Source organism: Biomphalaria glabrata, chromosome 15 (genome assembly GCF_947242115.1).
Source record: "Biomphalaria glabrata chromosome 15, xgBioGlab47.1, whole genome shotgun sequence".
NCBI classification, from domain to species: domain Eukaryota; kingdom Metazoa; phylum Mollusca; class Gastropoda; family Planorbidae; genus Biomphalaria; species Biomphalaria glabrata.
This window is the reverse complement of record NC_074725.1, coordinates 10,170,239-10,193,229: the sequence shown is the minus strand read 5'-3', so window position 1 is coordinate 10,193,229 and position 22,991 is coordinate 10,170,239. Positions and strand designations below refer to the sequence as shown.

General features: G+C 34.2%; 1 protein-coding gene across 16 annotated transcripts in view; it reads left to right on the top strand.

Moving 5' to 3' along the window:
- The window catches only part of LOC106055732 (phospholipid-transporting ATPase IF-like), a 57,792-nt gene that overhangs the window by 16,160 nt on the left and 18,641 nt on the right, over positions 1–22,991 (top strand). For 15 of the 16 annotated variants that reach the window (XR_008775110.1, XR_008775109.1, XM_056013079.1 and 12 more), the window contains exons 2-21: positions 5,472–5,614; positions 6,550–6,672; positions 8,088–8,177; positions 8,428–8,508; positions 9,017–9,124; positions 9,567–9,695; positions 10,129–10,339; positions 11,145–11,226; positions 12,043–12,178; positions 12,405–12,486; positions 13,516–13,631; positions 14,843–15,001; positions 15,905–16,083; positions 16,597–16,739; positions 17,285–17,397; positions 18,084–18,197; positions 18,909–19,031; positions 20,286–20,434; positions 20,784–20,940; positions 22,734–22,836. Coding sequence is in view for 14 of the 16 variants with exons in the window: in XM_056013079.1 (XP_055869054.1) it covers positions 5,534–5,614; positions 6,550–6,672; positions 8,088–8,177; positions 8,428–8,508; positions 9,017–9,124; positions 9,567–9,695; positions 10,129–10,339; positions 11,145–11,226; positions 12,043–12,178; positions 12,405–12,486; positions 13,516–13,631; positions 14,843–15,001; positions 15,905–16,083; positions 16,597–16,739; positions 17,285–17,397; positions 18,084–18,197; positions 18,909–19,031; positions 20,286–20,434; positions 20,784–20,940; positions 22,734–22,836 (2,479 nt within the window). In the remaining 2 variants the exon portion in view is untranslated. Of the gene's footprint in view, positions 1–3,818; positions 4,004–5,471; positions 5,615–6,549; positions 6,673–8,087; positions 8,178–8,427; positions 8,509–9,016; positions 9,125–9,566; positions 9,696–10,128; positions 10,340–11,144; positions 11,227–12,042; positions 12,179–12,404; positions 12,487–13,515; positions 13,632–14,842; positions 15,002–15,904; positions 16,084–16,596; positions 16,740–17,284; positions 17,398–18,083; positions 18,198–18,908; positions 19,032–20,285; positions 20,435–20,783; positions 20,941–22,733; positions 22,837–22,991 lie in introns of those variants that run through there. The other variant, XM_056013081.1, reaches the window with a different exon arrangement.

Below are 22,991 nucleotides of genomic sequence, written 5' to 3'. Positions count from 1 at the left end.
ATTCATTCATTCAGTCATCTTCCTTAGGAGCTACATTCATTCATTCAGTCAGCTTCCTTAGGAGCTACATTCATTCATTCAGTCAGCTTACTTAGGAACTACATTCATTCATTCAGTCAGCTTACTTAGGAACTACATTCATTCATTCAGTCAGCTTACTCAGGAACTACATTCAGGACACAGTTTATTACTACTTTGACAGGTACATAAGAGTAGAGCATGCTAATACATGTTGTGACCCAGTAGCGAAGTCTAAATGCAAATTAAGTTAGATTGAAGTGTTCTTTTAATGTGAATCTCACACAACAATATGTCTACAACCCATTCGTCTTTCTTCCTTAATTTTTGTACCAATGCGCGAATATATGAATGAAGCTTGATTTATTAATGAAGAAGTCCATGGTCTTTTAAAAACGTTACCTCCCCTGAAGTTTTTCATTGAAAAGTGATGTAATTTTTTGAAAAATCTGCTTGCATATATAATTTTAAAAATTAGATGGTTCACTTTCGGAAAATAAAAAAGTAGTCGTTGCTTCAGAACTTTGAATAAAATATCATGATGTCCGATTTTCATTTTTGTTTCTAGTTTCTAACACAAAACTAATAGCGTCTTTTCTCCTTTCGGGGGCGCGAAAAATCGGAGGGTCCATGGTTCTTGACCTGGTCAGGACTGTCCCTTATTTCGCTATATTTAATTCACTAAAATTCTCCTTTAAAATATGGTGTTTAGTGCGGCCTTTATATCTGCTTTTTGTAGGCATCATTCATTGTTTTAGCGTTACTAGTGTATTTCAGTGCTAAATAAGTTATTCCTTCACGCAAAACGTAGTGGTTGAAATTGTACGTTCGTCAATTTATGGGAAAATGCATTGAAACAAAATTGATATATACTCGTGGTCATGTCTTGGGGCTATAAGTTTTGTGAGGCTACACTGTGGTCTGTGGTCATGTCTTGGGGCTATAAGTTTTGTGAGGCTACACTGTGGTCTGTGATCATGTCTTGGGGCTATAAGTTTTGTGAGGCTACACTGTGGTCTGTGGTCATGTCTTGGGGCTATAAGTTTTGTGAGGCTACACTGTGGTCTGTGATCATGTCTTGGGGCTATAAGTTTTGTGAGGCTACACTGTGGTCTGTGATCATGTCTTGGGGCTAAACGTTTTTTGAGGCCACACTGTGGTCTGGATTTTGTTTCACTACATCCTGCATTGTCCTTTTTTTAAAAAGTCAATTTGAAGTACATGTACTAGTCTAGTCAATTTGAAGTACATGTACTAGTCTAGTCAATTTGAAGTACATGTACTAGTCTAGTCAATTTGAAGTACATGTACTAGTCTAGTCAATTTGAAGTACATGTACTAGTCTAGTCAATTTGAAGTACATGTACTAGTCTAGTCAATTTGAAGTACATGTACTAGTCTAGTACTGTACGTTATGTATGTCCACAGGTTTCTTTAGTTCCTTGTAAGACAGTCAGAGTATATTCACAGCCACCACTCAAGGTCACACACATACCATAAACATTTACACACATTAACTAGCTGCATTGGTTGACTATGTATAATTAGCTTCCCAGTGAAGACATGACCTTCCCAGCAACTTTTTTATTGCTTTTACTTTAGTTGTATATAAAAATGTCATAGTTGAATTGGATAGTATCCTAACCTTGATTTAAAATGCATATACACTTGTCTTTTTATATGTGTTATAAGTTTTTTTTAAAGACAGAATTGCCCAACGCCACCGTGATTATTTTTAAATATTAAGCATACCAATATCAAAAATGTTTATATTGTTCATGACAGACTAAACGTTCTTAGGTTGCTAAAGCTTGCAACGTAGATATATTTTTTTCTATGAAATATATTTTTAATGCAATGGTCGTGATGTCCATATGATTTAAAATGATTTGATATCAATTGAGAGTCTCTCTAGTTCAAATGCCAATGTCGGCTGCAACTTAATTTAATTTAACCTGGCCCTTTCTGTCTCCCAGATACATTCCTGGGTAACCTGGCCCTTTCTATCTCCCAGATACATTCCTGGGTAACCTGGCCCTTTCTGTCTCCCAGATACATTCCTGGGTAACCTGGCCCTTTCTGTCTCCCAGATACATTCCTGGGTAACCTGGCCCTTTCTGTCTCCCAGATACATTCCTGGGTAACCTGGCCCTTTCTGTCTCCCAGATACATTCCTGGGCCATAGATGATGTGGTCATGGCTTGCCTATGCCTTACGGTGTCTTTTTGACTAGGCTGGTACCATCCAAGAGAATGCAACGCACAAACTTCGAGAAACAAGAAATAAAGTTACTAGAAACTTTTTCTCAAGGTTGACCCCCTAAAGCCTTAGCACCACAAGGCAGCGGAGGTTTGAAATCAGGGTTAACTTTTCCTAAATGAATCTCTTTACTTTGCTGACGAGCTTCCTGTGTCCAAGATCCCGGTTTTACAGGCGCCATGTATCAGCCTTCACTCCTTCACCTGCGGGCTTAGTGTCTGAGCCACACGAGCAGGACAAGTGCTGAACTTCAGCGCTTTCTGTTTAAGACAATAGGAGCTAATGCGCATGGAAGGCCCTGGCTTTAACAATATTGAAACCATTTAGACAGAATTGAAACCCGTCTGAGTTACGCCCCACTCACGAATGAAAGTCCATAGTTGCAACATGAGTCTGAAAGCAGTAAACATACTAAAACATGATTTAAGTGATGCGCTGTATAAATGGTCATATTTTCGTAACTCTGCAAATGATGCCATCAACACCACCCTCAATGTCTAAAAGATTTTTTAAAAGTCAGATGGTCAATGGGATCTTTTTTAAATAAGTTTTTCATTTTCTGTTTGCGTCTGTCTTTGGCTGTAGCTTATCTTAGGGTCTCAATTGTATTTGTCACAGTCTTTGTAAAAGTACTGCAGATGTCTCTCTTTTGTAAGTCCTTTGTCTGTAGCTTATCTTAGGTTCTCAATTGTATTTGTCACAGTCTTTGTAAAAGTACTGCAGATGTCTCTCTTTTGTAAGTCCTTTGTCTGTAGCTTATCTTAGGGTCTCAATTGTATTTGTCACAGTCTTTGTAAAAGTACTGCAGCTGTCTCTCTTTTGTAAGTCCTTTGACGCCAGTTGCTTCCAGCCGTTCCCCTTATATTCCAGTGACTGTAGCTGGACACCTTTGTGAAAGTAATGTTTTCATTGTGTTTTTTTTTCTTTCCCCCATTGACAACACAGCAACTCAAGGAAGTAACTCAACTCATTGTTAAGCAGCTAACAGCATCTAGGAGGCGAGGTGGCTGAGCGGTAAAGCGCTTGACTTCCAAACGAATCCTAGTGAAGACTGGGATTTGTAATTTTTAATCTTCGAGCGCCTCTGAGTCCAGCCAGCTCTAATGGGTACCTGACATCAGTTGAGGAGAAGTATAGGCGGTTGGTCGTTGTGCTGGCCACATAACACCCTCATTAACCGTTGGCCACAGAATCAGATGACCTTTACATCATCTGCCCTTTAGACCACAAGGTCTGAAAGGGGAACTTTTTTTAACAGCAACTAACTTTATATAGATCCTAGATCTGCGTGTTCCTAAAACAACACTCATTCAAATTTCAACAAGACAAAAAAAACAACATGCAATTAACAATTTTTATTAGTAGAACCTGTCAGTCTATCATGAATGGTCCCCCCTACAGGTCAATAAGGTCAGACAGTATACACACACCTGTATGTATGTCACCAGTACTGTCAGTCTCTATAGCATTACATGTACTAGGTTTCAAGTGTACTGTGTATAGATTTCAAGTGTATGCATGGGCTGACAGAAGGGGATACACTGCTGTGTCTTTTAGGCAGCTTGTTTGAATAGTTTACAAGAGTATATTGTTGTAGTGTCTGATTTAATAGCTGCCAGTCAAATGTGGAAAAAACACTTTGTTTTCAAACCAATTATTTAGTCACCAATTAATGTTGTTTTCATGTTGAAGCTAGATGAAGTCAAGGTTCTAGTGAGTCTATCAAGTATGTAACACTTCATCAAACATTCACTACTAGAGTTGTCAACTTAGATGTACTTCTACACATTTGTCAATATTTGTTAATAAGCTTATTATATTGTTATCTGAGTTAAGCACTCTGTAAATCAAACTTATTAAACATTACACTTTCATGATAATACATAAAACCTATTACACTTGCACTCACAAGATTGTAAATGAAACCTATTACTCTTGTATTCTCAGGATTGTAAATCAACCTATTACACTTGCACTCAGAAGATTGTAAATGAAACCTATTACTCTTGTATTCTCAGGATTGTAAATCAACCTATTACACTTGCACTCACAAGATTGTAAATGAAACCTATTACTCTTGTATTCTCAGGATTGTAAATCAACCTATTACACTTGCACTCAGAAGATTGTAAATGAAACCTATTACTCTTGTATTCTCAGGATTGTAAATCAACCTATTACACTTGCATTCTCAGGATTGTAAATCAACCTTTTACTGGTGCATTCGTAGAATATAAATCAAACTATTACATTTTCTTGGTTACTACTTTCCTGGTTAGTAAAATCATGTCTTGCATTCTGATAATGTGACTTCCAAAAACTCATTGATAGTTAATCTTTTTTTAAACTCCATTTCTATTGAAAAAACTTTTTTAAACTCCATTTCTATTGAAACAAAAAGAGGCCAATATTTATTTTGTTGGAATGTTGTTACAGGGAGAAGTGACACTAAAGTTTAAGATCAAAACTAGAGCCATTCCTTATGTTTCATTCATTTCATCTGGGAAGTGATATACAACACTAATGGTTTAGTGTCGCTGAAAGCCTCTTAGTTATGTAAATGAAATATTCATTAGAACATTTAATGTATTGGTAATATAATCCTTGGGTTCTTGCTGTTCTTTGTAAGTGTAAGACCCTGTTTACTCTGGAATTTTAATGTATTTTATTGTAGATCCTCTTTTTTTTTTTTAATTTAAAAAAGAATTCACAGAGTAGAATGTAGATTTAGTTGATTTTTACACTTCTAAACATAACTTCTAAAAATGTTTTATTTCCAATGGTACTTTACAAATCTGTTTATTTCTCAGTCAAGATCTTTTTCTTTTGTAATTAATTCTTCAATTGTTTTGTTTGTTATATAAACATATAGTTTTTTTTAATGGCTCTGACTTAAATTAATGCATTATTTGATGGTGGTACATGACATGCTGGCCTCATGCATCTGTCATAACAATATTTCTGCTTCTTCAAAACGAAAAAGTCCATACATTTTCTGAAAAAAAATGTCAAGCAAATTTTTTAAAAATATTTTTTTGATCTCCAGCTACTGACCTAATTAGTAATGAGAAACAGAACATGCAAATCGTATGTGTTCACTTAGGCTCCAGTTTCAACTCTTGAGCTCCAAGCAGATGTGATCATTGGTAGTAGTTTCAAAATGTAACTTCATTTTTTTTTTTTTTGGTCCACAGTGAGTACAAATGGCTTTGATGCCACCTGTTGGTCAAATCGCTGAAGTGGACTTGGAAAAGATATGGCCCAGAATGTACAGGAAGGAGAGGGATACAGACGTTTTGGCAGTGGACTTATCACACAGACACAGAAACTAAAGAAGGTAAATTTCTACTTTCCCTGGTTTAATGTCTCTATTGATTTCTTCTTATCAAGCCTCCTTCAGTCATAGAAGGACTATATATATATATGGTTCATCTCAAACACTTTTTCATGTGACTGTGGAGACCTATTTTGGAGAGACATTCCTTTCCATATATATCGCAGGTTAAGGTGGCTTTCGCTTTAGCAGTTGCTTCCAAAGGATCTTGAAAATCACATGGCAAGAGAGTGTGCAATACTCAGATCCTTGCGTGAACTGGTCTTCCAAGCATCTTCACAGTACTCAGACAATGCCGCTGGCTCAGACATGTTCAACTGATTGAAGACAATCGCATATAGAAAGTCATTCTCTACTGACAACTCCCATCTGACTCAAGAAAAACTTGTCGCTCCCATCTCCATTACGTGGTTGTAATTAAACAGGACCTCAAAACAGTAAATATTGATACTGTTATTGGGAAGACATAGCCCTAGACTGCACTTAATGGAGAGAGACGTGACCTAGAAAGCTATGGACAGTTAAAAAACATGGGCCTCAGCTCTGGAAGAAAAGCCTACCATACGAAAAATGGCCGGCTCCTCTATGGATTATGGCTTGTTATAGTTGTGTGGCTATGAGCTTTTTATAGTTGTGTGGTTATGAGCTTGTGAGAGTTGTGTGGTTATGAGCTTGTGATAGGGGCTGCTGCTTTGTTCTTTGCCATAGTTCCTCATTCAAAAACTTGCTATCATATCATAAGAATCTTCCTGAGGCAGATATTGATTAATATCTTTTTTTTTTCTTGGTGGTGATGGTGATTCTCAAGGTCTCTGCTCCATAAAAATGGTGTTATGGCTACAGACTCCATTAAATGTGTACTAAGTGTAGGATTGAATTAGTACACTTATGTGGAATTCATCAGTAGTTCTATTTTTTTTCAACTATTTTTTTTTCAGCGTTTGTTTTCCAGACGTAGACATGAAGGGGACAGAACTGTTTATATTGATAACCAAATCTTACCTGGAGAAAGTGTGGAGAAATTACCTGTCTACCCTGACAATACCGTGGTATCTTCCAAGGTAAATTAGCAAAGTTCCTTTGATTTCGTTTTGATATTTTAATGTGGTCTATAAAGTATTAATTTGGATGTAATTAAAATAAAGTAAATTAACTTATAATTTAGCTTAATACATTGGACAGGTGATAGTCCAAATATTACAGGAGAGAGGAAGGGTTCAGATTACTGAAAACATTGATTTTAAAAGCTTAGCTCTATTTCAAGAAATTAAATCATATAATAATAATAATAATAATCGGTATTATTTGTTAGGAAATTTGTCTTACAATTTGTGCATTACACCAAAAAAAAAATTATAACTATAAGAAACCAAAGTGTACATTCACACCAGACGCACTCATAATTTACATGTGACAAAGTTTATACCAGATTGTTCTTATTTAATGATTTGATTGCCAGGGGAACAAAAGAGTGTTTGTGTCTGTTTGTCTTTGCTATTGGTGTCTTGTATATATGTCAAGAAAATTCTATTTATGATTAATAGGCCATACTTTTGGGCTTTCAATGATTTAAAATAAACAACAGATGAAAAAACAAGTTCATTGATGTAAAGAATACAAAACATAATTTCAGCTTTCACATACTTTACCAAATTATAATTCAAGCTTACCTACATTCTTAAAATATGCATACTATAATATACATTAATTAAATGAATTAACATGAGATTGTGTTTGAGTGTGTTGGATTATTAAGTGTTGGACTATCAAGAGTCAACTGTATTGACAGTTGTGACAAAGATATGTTGATTTTGAAAAGCGTACAAGTTACAATAATTTTTGAGAAAATCAAGTTACAGTATTTCCTTAAAACAATACACGTATATGGATATTTAGAATTGTGTTTGTTACCAACAAGAACTAGTTTGAACATTAAACCGCCAGTCATCATGCTTGCAATTCTAAGTCTTCATTAAAACATTATTTATTTCTGTCAACTAATGATACACTAAAATTTCTACTTTCATTTTGATGAATGTAATAGTTAAACTCCAAAGCTTTTCCAAGAAATTATTCAGATTCATATATCCTATAATGCAGGATGTGACCTAGATAGGATGATTTGATTTTTTGTGTGTGTGTAACTGTTCTTTTAGTTATAATAGGTAAACTACTTTTAAATCCTTCAAAGGGATATAATTAGGGATGGTCATATTTTTTTCCTACTCTGGCCAGCTAATCTAAGAATTGTGAAGAAATTTGTATGTACAAGGTACAAGCACCTTGGTTTTTCCTAGATAATTTATAGGTTAAAACATTTATTTTTCACTTCCAGTTCTTTATAGACAAGTAAATTGCCTATTTTATTAAGTAGACACAGCCAATGGGAGGATTCTTAGTGTGAATGATAAATAAAGAAAACCATTAAATGGCCTCTATATATGAAATATAAATGAACTATCACATTTTTCCTCAGTATACAATCATCACATTCCTACCCAAGAACTTGTTTGAACAACTCAGAAGAGTTGCCAACTTTTATTTTCTCTGTGTTGCCCTCATACAGGTAAACCTTTTTAGTAGAAACTTGTTTGCATTTTTATTAATGAAATGGATATCTCAATTAAAATGTACAAGATGTATAAACGACAAATTACATAACTTAGGCTCAATAAGTGAAAAGCATAGCATTTAGTATGGCATATTTTAAACTTTGGATCTAAGCCCATGGCAAATATGTTGTAGAGATTTTATACTAGTTGCTATTAATTCTATGTTAGTTACATTTTATTAATTCTATACCTGTAACATTTCAGTTTGTTATTGACACACCTGTGACACCTTTAACAAGTATTTTACCTTTAGGTTTTGTGATAGCTGTGACTGCCATCAAACAAGTAAGCCTTTTTTTTTTTGCACCTAGAATGTTGTGCTTGTTTTGTTTTAGAGAAAATGTTTGATTCTTATATTTATTTTTATTTACTTTCTATACTGACAATGTTAAGTTCATGCTAAAATGTTTGGGTTTTTTAAACTCAAAGTTAAGTGCAACATCCAAGTCAAATTATAAATTGTGACAACTGTGCTGTCTGAAGAAAACCTTGTTCTAAGCTAGATTATACATTGGTCATGACTGTGCTGTCTGAAGAAAACCTTGTTCTAAGCTAGATTATCTTTACGAACTTTGATACTCTTCCCCCCTACTTCTAATATTGTGTGCTCCTCTATCTAGATATTTGTCTGCCTTTTTTCACTTAACTTTATAATAATATATGTATATTTTTTTTTATATTTCTACAACTATAATTTTACATTCCCTTATTGAAACAACTTGTTAGAAACAATATTAAATCAGTGACAGAATGCTATTTCAGACCACTAATAGATCATCTTCTCTTTGTGTAGGGTTATGAAGACTGGTTACGACACAGGGCTGATAATGAAGTGAATAATCGACCAGCTTACATCATTCGGAATGGGCAGCATCATGATGTTAGTGCTAAGGACATCAAGGTTTGTCTATGATTATTTATTAAATTGGCTATCCCTAGATGATCTTAATATGATATTTCACTACCTTCAGGATGAAATCATCAAAAGTCCTTTTCCTCTTTTTCTTTGTAAATAACTTGTTGCTGGGTTAAGATCAACCCTGCAGTTTTGGGGGGAAATGAGGCTAGAGGGCTGATTATTGAAAAAGTTAAAATTCAAATTCAGTTATTGGTGCCTATCTAAAAGCTGAGAGTTTTTATTCTTGTTTTGTATAGTTTAAACATATATAACTTTTACTAAATTGGCCATATAAAAATATAAAATGCATAATTAAAACTCCTTTTGTATTTAGAAAAAGGTTGCATTGAATACCAGACAAGTTTTAATATCTTTCCTCTGGAAATTTATTATAGACAACTGCTATGGAATTGTATGTTTTTCCTTAAATATTTTCTGGTCATAGGTTGGTGATTTGGTCAAAGTGTTGGTCAATGAAGAGTTCCCATGTGACCTTGTCCTCTTGTCCAGTGAGGACCCACAGGGTCAGTGTTTCGTCACTACTGCCAACCTTGATGGAGAAACAAATCTTAAGGTTTGCTTTGATTTTTTTCTTCTTCAATATGTTATGCAGATCTAGTTTTATTGTACATGCTTTACTTACACTTTTTTGGTCTTATGAACTACATCAAGCTACATTAAGCTGGTTTGCTTGGTTACTGTCCGTAACAGTTACTGTATTTGTAAAAAAAAATTATATACAAAATTTACAGAATCACATTTTCTATACTTAGTTACATCAGTTAAGTAGATTCAATTAATTAAAGTGTAAACATATATGTAAGAAGAAGAAAAACTTTTAAAATTAATTTAAAATTCTTTTTAATGCTTAAAAATAGCTTTATATTCTAGAAAATATTGAATCGGCAAAGAATTGTATGCTGTCTTCACATCCTTTTTTAGATTTAATGTTTTGTTTTTTTTATTCCTACTGTTTACTTAGTTTTTAATTGTTTGTTTTATTTCAGACACACTATTGTCTGCAAGAGACTCGTGGTCTATCAACACCGGCACAGCTTGGCTCTCTTCGAGCTAAGATCAAATGTAAAGCCCCGATTCCCGATCTCTATACATTTGAAGGTGTCATGGAGTTTGGCCCTGAGATTGAAGCCAAACCTCTAAGCCTTGAGAATCTTCTCCTGAGGGGAGCCCGGCTTAAAAACACAGCCTATATTTATGGTGATTATCTTTGTCAATGTGTTGAGACCAAACATTATTAGTTAATAGTTCATCTTTTAAAAGAAGCCTTGGTCTAATAAGATTAATTAGTACTCCTTTCAGAATTCATGATCTCTAGGGCGTATGACGTAAGGGTGATCTTTTTCTTTGGCAAATTGTTAACAACATGTCATGTTGCCAGTGTAATGACCACCACCTTTACTTTCCGCAGCTAATTTTAGGCATCCTTCAGAAATGGCTGGGCTCGGAGCATCCTAAAAATCCTGAAATTCAAAGTACCAGTTTTCACCAAGATTCAAATTCGAGACCCCTTGGTTCAGAAGTCAAATGCTTTACCACTCAGCCACATCATATAAACATTGGATGTGGTGACCCAGTTCTTGGCTGCTGAGTGGAGGAGTTAGAAATTGATTTTTATTTAGGACTTCCTTGAGACCCCCTTTCTGTAATGGGAGGGTGCATGACATATGTTAGGAAAGTAAAAAAAAAAGGTCTGGGGTATAGAGGAGACCACATGAAACCATCCTAAATGTTTAAACAACAGAAAAAGGTGAATTAATATAACCTTACATCCCCTCCAAGCTTCAATATCTCAATGGTATTTTACCATTTTTAATGTTCCTCTTTTTAGTTCATTTTGTAATTTCGTTTCTCATTACATTGTTATTCCAAGCTAGTTTCAGCCTTGTTATTCTAAGGCTTAAATAACTTAAAATGTGTTAGTGCCGATAGGAGAATAAGAAACATGTAATTATCTTGTGTCTAACTGTAATGCTAAGTTAAAAATGAACTATTTCTATTCCAGGCTGTGCTGTGTACACAGGCATTGATACCAAAATGGCACTGAACTCTAAGGCTAAAAAACAAAAGTTTTCAAGAGTGGAAAAGTAAGTACAAGAATTCTGATCAGCATGCATATGATCCATAACTCTAGACCAGTGTTTCCCAAACTGTGTTCCGTGGCACTGTAGTGTTCCACAAGGCCTGCATAGGTGTTTCACGAACTACTGGAATAATTTACTAGTGGGCCACCATGCCAATTAATCTCTCTAAAATAAGGAAAAAAGTGTTCCGCTAAATACTGAGAATGTGGTTAGTGTTCTGTTAAGATAAAAGTTTGGGAACCACTGACAATATTTAAGCCTTGTTTAGTGGAGATATGACCCATGAGGAAAATGATTCTAAACAATGGAGAAATATCTCAAAGGAGCCATTTTTCAATTGTTTGGAAGTACTTAAAAGGTTTGCATGTTTTAGTTTGTAGATCACTTTTATCATCAGGATGATTCAGGTTCAGACTCTGTGTAATTCTTTGCCAGCCCAAATGGGGGAAATCCAAAGATTAGGGGGAACGTAGAGAATTTCTTGTGGCTCTGCAGATTCTGCTGTGACCTACATATTTTGTTACATCAAACATGGACAGACCCATTGTCTATCAGTGGTTCATTTCTCTTTCTGCCACCTGCAATTATCCTGGGCTTTATTTTGGTTCCTAATGTATGTCCAGCGGCTAATGATTTTCCATTAATTACCTTAATCGTCATGTTTGTGATACGAGAAACGGCAGTCACCCGAGCACCAGGGGAGTAGCATGTATGGTACTGCTTCATTTCTTGTTGATGTTACAATTTTCTCACTGTGTTTGCTATGTTAATTTTTTTTTATTTCTGAAAATGAGAATTTTTAACTTATTGTTTATTCAGGAAAATGAATGCATTTCTGATAGTTTTTCTCATCATTCTGCTGGGCGAGTCTGTTTTGTCTACTGGTTTAAAATACTGGTTTGAGGATACATATGGTGTGTTTCCATTTGTTACAAAGGAGAGTTTCAGTAATGAGGTAATAATGATTTTTTGTTAAAAAAATATGTTATTGACATTAAAAATGTAAATTGAAGTGCATTATTTGTTATATGTATGAATTTTTTAAAATAGTAGGTCTTAGAATTTTTTTAAAAGGTGCCAGTGACAAGTTTGTATTATAGATCTATAAAACATGCTTTAAAAGTAGATTAGTTGTAGCAAAATGTGAGGTTAATGTATTCATTGTTGTGTATATTGTCCAGGCACTAAAAGCAATAGAGACAGCCCTGGCTTTCATGGTGATCTACAACTATATCATTCCTATATCACTCTATGTAACTGTTGGTAAGATAATGTTCATATTTTTTGTTTTCTGGGTTGTGTGATAGAGTGGCATAAACTGGCTACCTCAGAGAGTTCGATTCTGAATCTTTATGTAGAGTAATTGTTTCGGCTGATTGCAGAAAAGCAGTGCGTAAACTTTCTCCCACATACCTACTCTCCCCACGTATTTACAAAAGATATCTGGACCAGAGTGCGCTGAGCATGCTTTAAACAAACAACATTTGAGTTTGGCCCTGAGAAAATTGGAAGAGGAAGAAGAGAACTCAGAAAGTATTGACATAAAAAACATTTATAGTTCCTAAAAAAAAATGATCCCTTGAATAACAGTCCTTAAAGATAAATATTTACAAACATGTCATGAAATAGCACACTTATCATGGAAAATACAGTTTACAAAAGCAGTAATAATAATAGTTGTTATCTCTTTAAAGGCAATTTACAGCTTCCACTAGTCCTTAGCCTTACTTTGTAACATCTTTTAAAAATGTTATCTATCCTTGTTTTTAACACTTTTATGCAGTTTTTTCTTTAAATGCCAACTAAGGCTATGTCCAAAGGATAGATTTATAAATAAAAAAATCTTGATACATGATTTTTCATCCCTTTTAAATGATTTGGTCTGTGGTCAGTAATATCTACTCTGGTCTGGTCTGTGGTCAGTAATATATTATTTACCTCATAAATTTTACATTTTTTTGTTAAAAAAGTGTTTTACTTCTGAACCTTGGGTCCTGGGTTCAAATCTCAGTGAAGACCGGGATTTTTGGGGCACCCCTGAGTCCACCCAACTCGAATGGGTACCTGGCTTTATTTGGAGAAAGGAAAGGTAGTTGTGCTGGCCATATGACACCCTGCTCATTCACCGTTGGCCAAAGAAACAGATGACCTTAACATCATCCACCCTATAGATAGAAAAGTCTTAAAGGAGGAGCTTTACTTTTTAAAAATGTAGGGACAATAATTTTACTAAAATGGTCTAACAAGAACTGAAAGTGTCAAGTAAATAACACTTCAAATTTATCTTTCCAGAATTACAGAAATTCTTGGGCTCCATTTTCTTTGGCTGGGATGTTGAGATGTATGACCCCTCTGTGGATGAACGAGCTAAGGCCAACACTTCAGATCTTAATGAAGAGCTTGGACAGGTAAGTGTTTTGTTCAAAGAGCTCTTCATTTGGACCAAAATATACACACAAATTTATAGGCAAGTTGCATTGTCATTGCTCAACCTAAACAACGATTCCCCCCCCCCCACACACACACACACACGCTGCTGATGTGTCTAAAGGAACAGCAGGTGCCTATACAGTTGGCACTACAGTTGGCATCAAGTTGCCAGATTTTTCCTCAGGGTTGACTCACAAAGCCTTCCCCATGTTGTTGAGTAAAGCCACAATGCATTAAATGAACACCAATGACAAGGTTGTTTATTATCAGTTATATTTGTATTAACAAATATAAATCACAAGTTTTTTTTGGGGGGAGTGTTGTTTTTTTTCTAGTCCTAATGTACGTTTGTTGAATTATTTGATAAAAATAACTAATATGCTGGTTTTAAACACACCCACATTCTTTTCCTATGATTTATAATCACACATTCTCAATGTATGAATTATAAATTAAGATTTTGGATGTGAGAATTATAAATACACATTCTTGATGGGGTGTGGTGGCTTAGTGGAGGATCCTGGGTTCAAATCTCAGTGAAGACTGGGATTTTGAATTTTGGGATTTTTAGGGCATCCTCAACTCGACTTAAGTTGGGGAAATTAAAGGCGGTTGATCGTTGTGTTGACCTAATGACACCATGCTTGTTAACTGTTTGCCAAAGAAATAGATGACTTAAATATAATCTGCCCTCTAGATCGCAAGGTCTGAAAGGCGACCTTAACTTTATTTTTATAACTTATTCTTGATGTGTGAATTATAAATAGATTCATTTTATGTAAATTATAGACACACATTCTTGATGTGTGAATTATAAATAGATTCATTTTGTGTAAATTATAGACTCACATTCTTGATGTGGGAATTATATGAACACATTTTTGATATGAGGATTATAAACATACACCACATTCTTTAAGCTTGAATAACAAACACACATTCTTAATGTTTGTGTTATTAAATTAGATTCTGGATAGGCAAACAAGTCCCTCCTGTCTAAAGCTTACTAGCTTAAACACCAGTTGCTTTCTTTTGCCCTTATTAATATATACAAATATATATCAATATTGTTACTTTTCTGTTAATTATATATGTTCATTGCAATAGATTTTCTAGAAATCGCTGTAAAGAAAATATCATTTGTTTGTTTTGATAAATGCTTTCAATTTTGTGCAATCAAATTTGACAGGTGGAGTATCTGTTTACTGACAAAACAGGAACCTTGACAGAAAACACCATGGCCTTCCGTCGCTGCTGTATTGGCAAGCGACAGTTTGAAATGATAGATGGGCATCTCTGTGAGAGAACACCAGAACAGATTGACCTCAATCATGCTGTAACATTCACTGTAAGTTTTGTATTATTGCCAGATTTTCCTGCTCACCCTACCCAAAGCTTGTCACTTGTTATAAAATAGGAATTAAAAATAAACATAGTTGCAAAATTTCTTTTGTTCATATTTATAGAGCAGTGACTTTCATCTTATTATCAAGATGACTACTTTCTTAAATTTCAATCATCTGCAAGCCTGATACATTGCTAAAAGGCCACTTTATTTACTTGCAATCGTTAAAGTCATAACAGAATTTAAAATGCTATCTTTTCTTATTCTAAACAGTCTTATGTATTTTTTATAACCTTAATTGAGATAATAACAATTATAAATATGGAAATCAGCCAAGCTTGCTGTCTTTCTCATATCTTAATTATCATACTATATGAGATGGTCATTGATGTCTGATTTATAAGTACAAAATTAATTATAAATTTCTTGAAAAAAAGCAAAGATTTCTTCTACATCTTGGCAATAAAGTAAAGATTTTAAAATTAATTTTTACTGCTAGATCAACTTCAATCTTTTAGACATCAATTTCTTTTAATGCAGCTTTTAAAAAGCATACAAAATTATTCTAAAACTAACATTGGTTCACTTTGATGACCCCAGTAAAAGTAAAGCAACCCTTTCAGATCTTCTGATCTATAGATTGGGCAGATGATATAAAGGTCATCTGTTTCTATTGCTGAGGGTTAATGAGAGTTTCATGTGGCCAGCACTACGACCTACCAACTTTAGTTTCCCTGACTATTGTCAGGAACCCATTAAAATTGGTGTGGGATATCCTAAAATTTAGGAATTCAAAATCCCAGACTTGAAATCAAGACACCTAAGTTTGAAAGCCAAGCACTTTACCACAGAGTCACTATGCCCTGATGACTCCTGTAATTATTTCATATTGTCTATGTTCCACAGGATGAAATTAATGAATTTATACGAGTGCTTTCTCTGTGTCACACTGTGCGCGTTGACCGCCACAACCTAGAATCCAAAACTCAGAATGGTGCTTCATCCCAGTACAGCCCAACTGGTGAGGACTATGAATATCAGGCCAGTTCTCCAGATGAGAAAGCTTTAGTAGAGGCATGCTGCAGGTAGGTGCAAGCTTTGCTAATATAACGTTTTGAAACATTCATTCTCTCCAATATTATTCTAGAATTTATTTTTATTGTTTTTATACCCATGTAAATCTGAACTTGAACCTTGATATATATTTGATTTGGAGGTTATGGAGATAAATTCTGGCTAAGTAATTTAGTGGTTTGGAATTTGAAGATGTTTTTATGCTATGTTGAGCTAACCCTAAATTTTTCTTGCTAGCAGAAACCAACACCTTTATATGTAGGCAAACATTATGCAGTCATATAGGCCAATCTTTATTATATGTACTTAGTTATATCAAGCACACAGTAGTACATCCTTGATCAATTTCAAGATTTATAATTATTAAACATTTGATGTAAATCTAATTTTCTCCCATTTGGTTCAGTTTTAGAAGTTTTAAGGAGAACATTTACAGTTGTTAATTCCTATGTTATTGCTTCTTATTTGTGCAGTGTCTAATTAAAAAAGAAGTTAAATTTACTTTCATTTCTTTCAATAACTAGGTTTGGAGTTGTCTACCATGGCACAAACGATGACATCATGGAGGTATCCTTCCAGCAGAAGATGAAAAAGTTCAAACTTCTGCACACTTTACCCTTTGACCCCACCAGGAAAAGAATGAGTGTTATCATACAAGATCTAGATGGTCAGTACTGTCCCCTTGTGAATATATTTCAGTGACTTTGAAAAGCTGCTTTTAAAGCATTGGTCCTAATAGTCAAGACCAAAAATTGGAAGAATTGGGCCTAATAGAAATTCAAATAGATCAAAAATTATATAGTTGTTTCTTAGTCATTAATTGTGATAAATTGTGCATTAATATTTACAGCTAAAATTGAATTGATTTGTTTTAAATCAGTAGATAAGTGCCAGTGTTAATTTTCTTTTTTTTTTTTTTTTTTTTGAAGCAAAAAAAATTTTGCATCCTTTTTTTAAAAATTAATAGTTTGTTATTGCAGATTTATAAGGTGTGGTGGCTGAGCAGTAAAGCGCTTGGCTTCCAAACCGGGGACCGGGGTTCAAATCCTGGTGAAGACTTGGATTTTTAATTTCGGGGATCTTCGGGTTCCTCTGAGTCCAACCAGCTCTAATGGGTACCTGACATTAGTTAGGGAAAAATAAAGGCGGTTGGTCGTTGTGCTGGCCACAAGCTCTGAAAGGGGAACTTCACTTTTTTTTTTGTTATTGCAGATTTAGAGGACACCAAATATTTACTGTGTAAAGGTGCAGACATGGCTGTCATAGACAAGTCAGTGACTGGGGAGAAAGTGGAAATTCAAAACATGATTGATGAGTATGCTGAAGTGAGTACATAGTACAACTTAACATATTTATAACAGTGTCATATTCAGATTTGTCTAGAGTCAAACTATTAGTAAAAACACTAAATTTAGGGACACTTCAGGGCAGAAGACTAAAAAACAATAATGAATAAAACTCTGATGAACCAACACATAACCCAAACTCTACCTAATGAATGACTCAGAGAGATAAAGGGCACATTTCTATTTCTATATGCTAGAACAAAGTTGTATGAGTGCTCCTTTTTCCTTAGAGCCACTAGAGAATAAGTTGCCTGAATCAGCCTGGAAAACCAGTGACTTAGCAAAGTCTGTAATTAACATGCATGAATAGATTATAACACATGGATACGCATAGTTCATACCCATCTTCTTTTTTGTAGGAGCATAAGTAATTTTATAAGATAAAATCGAAATTCATTAAAATAAACATATCACTATCAAATTGGAAATGACATTAATATGTACTACTAAATCATGCCAAGGAAAAGAATTTTTTGTTTTCAAATAATGTCAGATATAACTGTTTTATATTTATAAGTACAATGTGGAGAATATTAATGTTATTAGTTCAAGAACTTTCATTACATTCATATCACTTTGGTTTTTAATGATGTTTCCGTCAATGATTCTTGTCTGTTTACATTTGATTCCCTGCTGACTTAATGTTGTATTGTCACTACTTCTAGTTTGGTTTAAGAACACTCAGTATAGCCCAGAGAAAACTGGAAGAGAAAGAGTATGAAGATCTTGACAGGCGGCTAATGGAGGCTCGGAGATCTTTGGTTCAGAGAAATGAGAAGGTAATAAAATAGATAATTTATTCTTAGGACAACAAATGGGGACATGGTGGTAAAACACTTTGCTTCCAAACTGGGAAATCCTGGGTTTGGAGACTGGGATTTTGAATTTCGTGATATTTTTTATAATGCCACTGAGTCCACCCAACTCCTTTGGGTACCTGACTTTTGTTTGGGAAAGTAAAGAAAGTTGGTCATTGTTCTGGCCACATGACACTCTTGTTAACTGTCAGCCATTAAAACAGATGAACTTTACATCATCTGCCCAACAGATCAGAATGTATGAAAGGAAACTTTACTGACAAATATTTCATTCTCAAAGTGTTCCCTTGAATAACAATTCTTAAAGAGACTATCATGAAATAGCATACTTGCCATATTTTAATGCATTTCATATTTCCATATCTGTTGTGTTATGTCATAGTACCAGAGTTAATAATATTCTTTCTCTTTTTTTTACCACTATTCAAAACAAATTTGAAATGAAAAGTTTAGCTTTCTTTTCCTTTTTTTTAAATTAGTAGTCATGAGTAAAGTAAATTTAAAGGCTGATAGCTCTATGTTTAAAAACGGAATTTAAAAAAAAAGTTAAACTAGTTTGAGTTGTCATCTAATTTATATATACTTATATTTATATATATAGAAATTATATTTATTTATATGTTTAATGATAGACTAAAATGCCTTTACTATGACTTGATCTTATTTTATTAGCTCTCTGATATGTATCGTGAATTTGAGACCAAGCTCCACCTACTGGGAGCTACCGCTGTGGAGGATAAGCTTCAGCATGAAGTGCCCCAGACTATTGAAGCTCTCAGGATGGCTGGTATCAAGGTTAGTGGTCTGTTATATTTAACAATTATTAGTTTAATTAATAGGTTTGGTGATGTCTGTAGTGGATCTAAAAGTAGAGTTTAGCTGTGTCTTTAATTGATTTTAAATACAGTTACATAGATTTTTACTATATTTATTGGTTTTCTTTTTATTTCTATTTATTACGCATGTATATAAAGTTTAATAAAACTTTTAAGTTTTTTTTATGGTGTATATTATTTTTCTGCCTGCTAAATCTGGGTTGAAATTCAAAAGCTATATTTATATGATCTGTGGTAACAAAAAGATGAACCTAATGAAACATGTTTTATCTAGATAAGTCTTAACTGATAATAATAAATATGATAACTGATTCTAAGTAGAGCTAGTGTGATTTGTTGAAAAAAAAAACTGTTAGAAGTAAATTTAGTTTTAATTTGAATTGTTTTTTTGTATCTAATCACACATTTTACATGCTATTGCTTATTCATGGAGGCACGTTGTCTGAGTGGTAAAGTGCTTGGTTTCTGAATCAGGGTCTGGGGTTCAAATCCAACCTAATGAAACATGTTTTATCTAGATAAGTCTTAACTGATAATAATAAATATGATAACTGATTCTAAGTAGAGCTAGTGTGATGTGTTGAAAAAAAAAACTGTTAGAAGTAAATTTAGTTTTAATTTGAATTGTTTTTTTGTATCTAATCACACATTTTACATGCTATTGCTTATTCATGGAGGCACGTTGTCTGAGTGGTAAAGTGCTTGGTTTCTGAATCAGGGTCTGGGGTTCAAATCCTGGGATTTTTTAAGTCCACCCAGAACTGATGGGTACCTGACATTAGTTAAGGAAAAGTAAAGGTGGTTGGTTGTTGTGCTGGCCACATGAAGCCCTTGTTAACCATAGGCCACAGAAACAGATGACCTTTACATCATTTGCCTTATGGACCACAAGGTCTGAAAGGGGAACTTTTTGCTTATTCAATGCGCTATGGCTTGCTATGTGTAAACGTGGCAGGAAGGAATATCTGGCAGAATTTTTCCATTCTGTCTTAAGGTGTTCGACAAATGCAACTCAGCTAAAGTTGAGATTTAAATTTGAGTCTTCTTGATAGATAACCAAGCAGTTTCTGCCCCTCCCCCCCCCCCACCCCAGTCACACATCCCACAGAAAGAACTAAAAAAAGACACATCTTTTTAGCAGAGGGAAGACATAATGCTGTAAATTCATGGAATATTTCAGTTTATTCTTGTACTCAATACATGTTTCCACTAGGTGTGGGTGTTGACTGGAGACAAAGAGGAGACTGCCGTCAACATTAGTCATGCTGCGGGTCATTTTAACTCTGACATGGAAGAACTACGTCTCACTCAGGTCAGGTCTCAGGAACAAAGTGACGAACAGTTGAAAACGTTGTTACAAAGGTGAGATCATTTTTACTTATTGTGTTCTTCTGTGTTTTTGATGTTTTTCTGTGTTTTATCCATGTCTGTGTTAGTCTAGTGGGGAAAAGTTAAATGGACTCTCAGAAGACTTTGAAGTTCCCAAGCTCAGTCATCACCTGGGTTTAGCTAATTCAGTTAAAACTTTAAGTTGTCTTAAGAATTATTATTAAAAAAAACAAACAAGAAGATAATTTTTTAAAAGTAATATCAAAATAACAGCTTCTCTTGCAAGCACTAGTCATTGTTTAGTTTGGCATTGACTGAACTAAGACCAATGATGTGAACTTTTTTTCTGAAACTGAAAGGTCTTTTGTCTTGTACTCCTCAGTGTAACATTGTCAGATCAAGACACAGAGTACGCTCTGATAATAGATGGCCAAAGCTTAGCCTACGCCTTGAAGGATCATTCTGATTGGTTGTGTCAGCTGTGTTCCAAATGTGTGGCTGTGCTGTGCTGCAGAATGTCCCCACTGCAGAAAGCTCAGGTGAGCAAAGAAACAAAATAATTCAAGACATCATGGTCTACATATTTATAAACATTTAGCTTTTGGGTGGCTGCTGGTCGTGCAGTATGTGCTACATACATAGTCCCTAATTTGAACCCTGCCTGATTCCATTCCCTGTCACCCTACAGGATTTACCAATCTTCATCTCTGAAGGAAGGTCTGGAACTTGTAAAACAAACAAAAACTTCTTGTTTCTTACATTCTGTATAATTTACTTGCTTAACTAGAGATGATAAGTTGATAGGAGTTTGTAATAAAAAATGTGGAAGTCTTCACAAATAAATTTTGAAAATCTGTTAAACCTATTATAATTAATCTAAGGGAGGCAACTCTACAAGGAAAGGTATTATTTACATAAATGATTTACCAAATTGCATTACTTCAGGAACAAAAGTCAGATTATTTGCAGATGATTGCATAATATATAGAACAATAAAAACAACACAAGACACAGATATTTTACAAAGAAAATTAGATGAATTACAGAAATAGGAATCAAATTGGAGCATGTCTTTCCACCCAGAAAAATGTCAGTTGTTAAGAGTAACAAAAAAACTAAAACAAATTAATTCCACTTGTCTTATTCATGGCAAACCAGTAACACAGACTAAAAACACTAAATACCTAGGTGTTATAATAAATGAAAAACTGTCATGGAATCCACATATTGATGAAACTATAAATAAAAATCAAACAAAGCATTAGGGTTTATTAAAAGAAATTTCTATAAATAAATAAGAACATAAAACTAAAATGTTATTTAACCTTGGTTAGGCCAATAATAGAATATGCATCCTCTGTTTGGGACCCCTCAACTCAAGAAAACATTAAGAAACTGGAACAGACACAAAATAGAGCAGTGAGATTCATAACAAATGAATATTCACATTTGACTAGAGTAACACCTTTAGTAAAATCACTAAATTTAGAAAGCCTTCAGGACAGAAGACTCAAGAGTAAAGTAGCAATTATACATAGAACACTGAACCATAATCTTCAAACACAAAAACAAAATTTAATAAAATACTCTGAAAGACAGATAAAGGCACATTTCTTGTCCCATATGTTAGGACAAATTTGTACAAATACTCCTTCTTCCCTAGTGCTATTAGAGCATGGAATGGATTGATTGAGCTAGCCAGGAAAACCAGTGACTTGGCAGAATTTAAGTCTAAATGCATGACGCGTAGGACGTAATCATCTTCTTTTTTGAAGTAACGTCTGTATTATATAAGAATTACAGGACATCACAATCACATAATAACAGTATTACTTTAACACAGATTCTTCTTAAGCTCCTATACTTGGGCGGAACATTCATTCTAACTCTAGTCTAGAACAGTGCACAAGCTAGAGCGCACCTTCTGCACTAATATTGATGACGGTGCGCAGGGCAGGGCTATAACAGTATTAATAATGTTCTGGTCTTGCCAGTCTGTCCGTCAGCCATCTTGGTTTAATGTTGAGTGAAAAACAGATAATTGACACGCTAATATAATATAAAGGCTAAATATTTTTTTTAAGTCAGGAACTTCAAATGGAATATTCTTTTATTTAAGGATTAATTGTATTTACATTTTTAAAAATAATTTCTAATTCTAAGGAAAAGAAAATAAGTTCATACCTTTGTATTAAAGCTTCCATCTAATTATTATTATTTATAGTTTTGATGAATCTTTTTCTTATTATAAATAAGTATTTTTAGATTGAATGTATTGTAAATATTCATTAAATGATTAAATGATCATAGTGTTCTATCATATTCTGAACAGATTGTAGCAATGATAAAGAATTCTAAATCAAAGCCTGTAACTGCAGCAATTGGAGATGGTGCCAATGATGTTAGCATGATACAGGAAGCTGATGTGGGATTTGGTAAGATTTTTTATTCATGGGTCAGTTAACTAAGGATTTAAGTAAAAATAAAAGGACCCTCAGTTCATCTTTTTATTAAACCAATAACTTATTTAACTGGTTAATGTTAAGATGACCATGTAATTATCATATCATGCTCTCTAACTAGGGGGTGT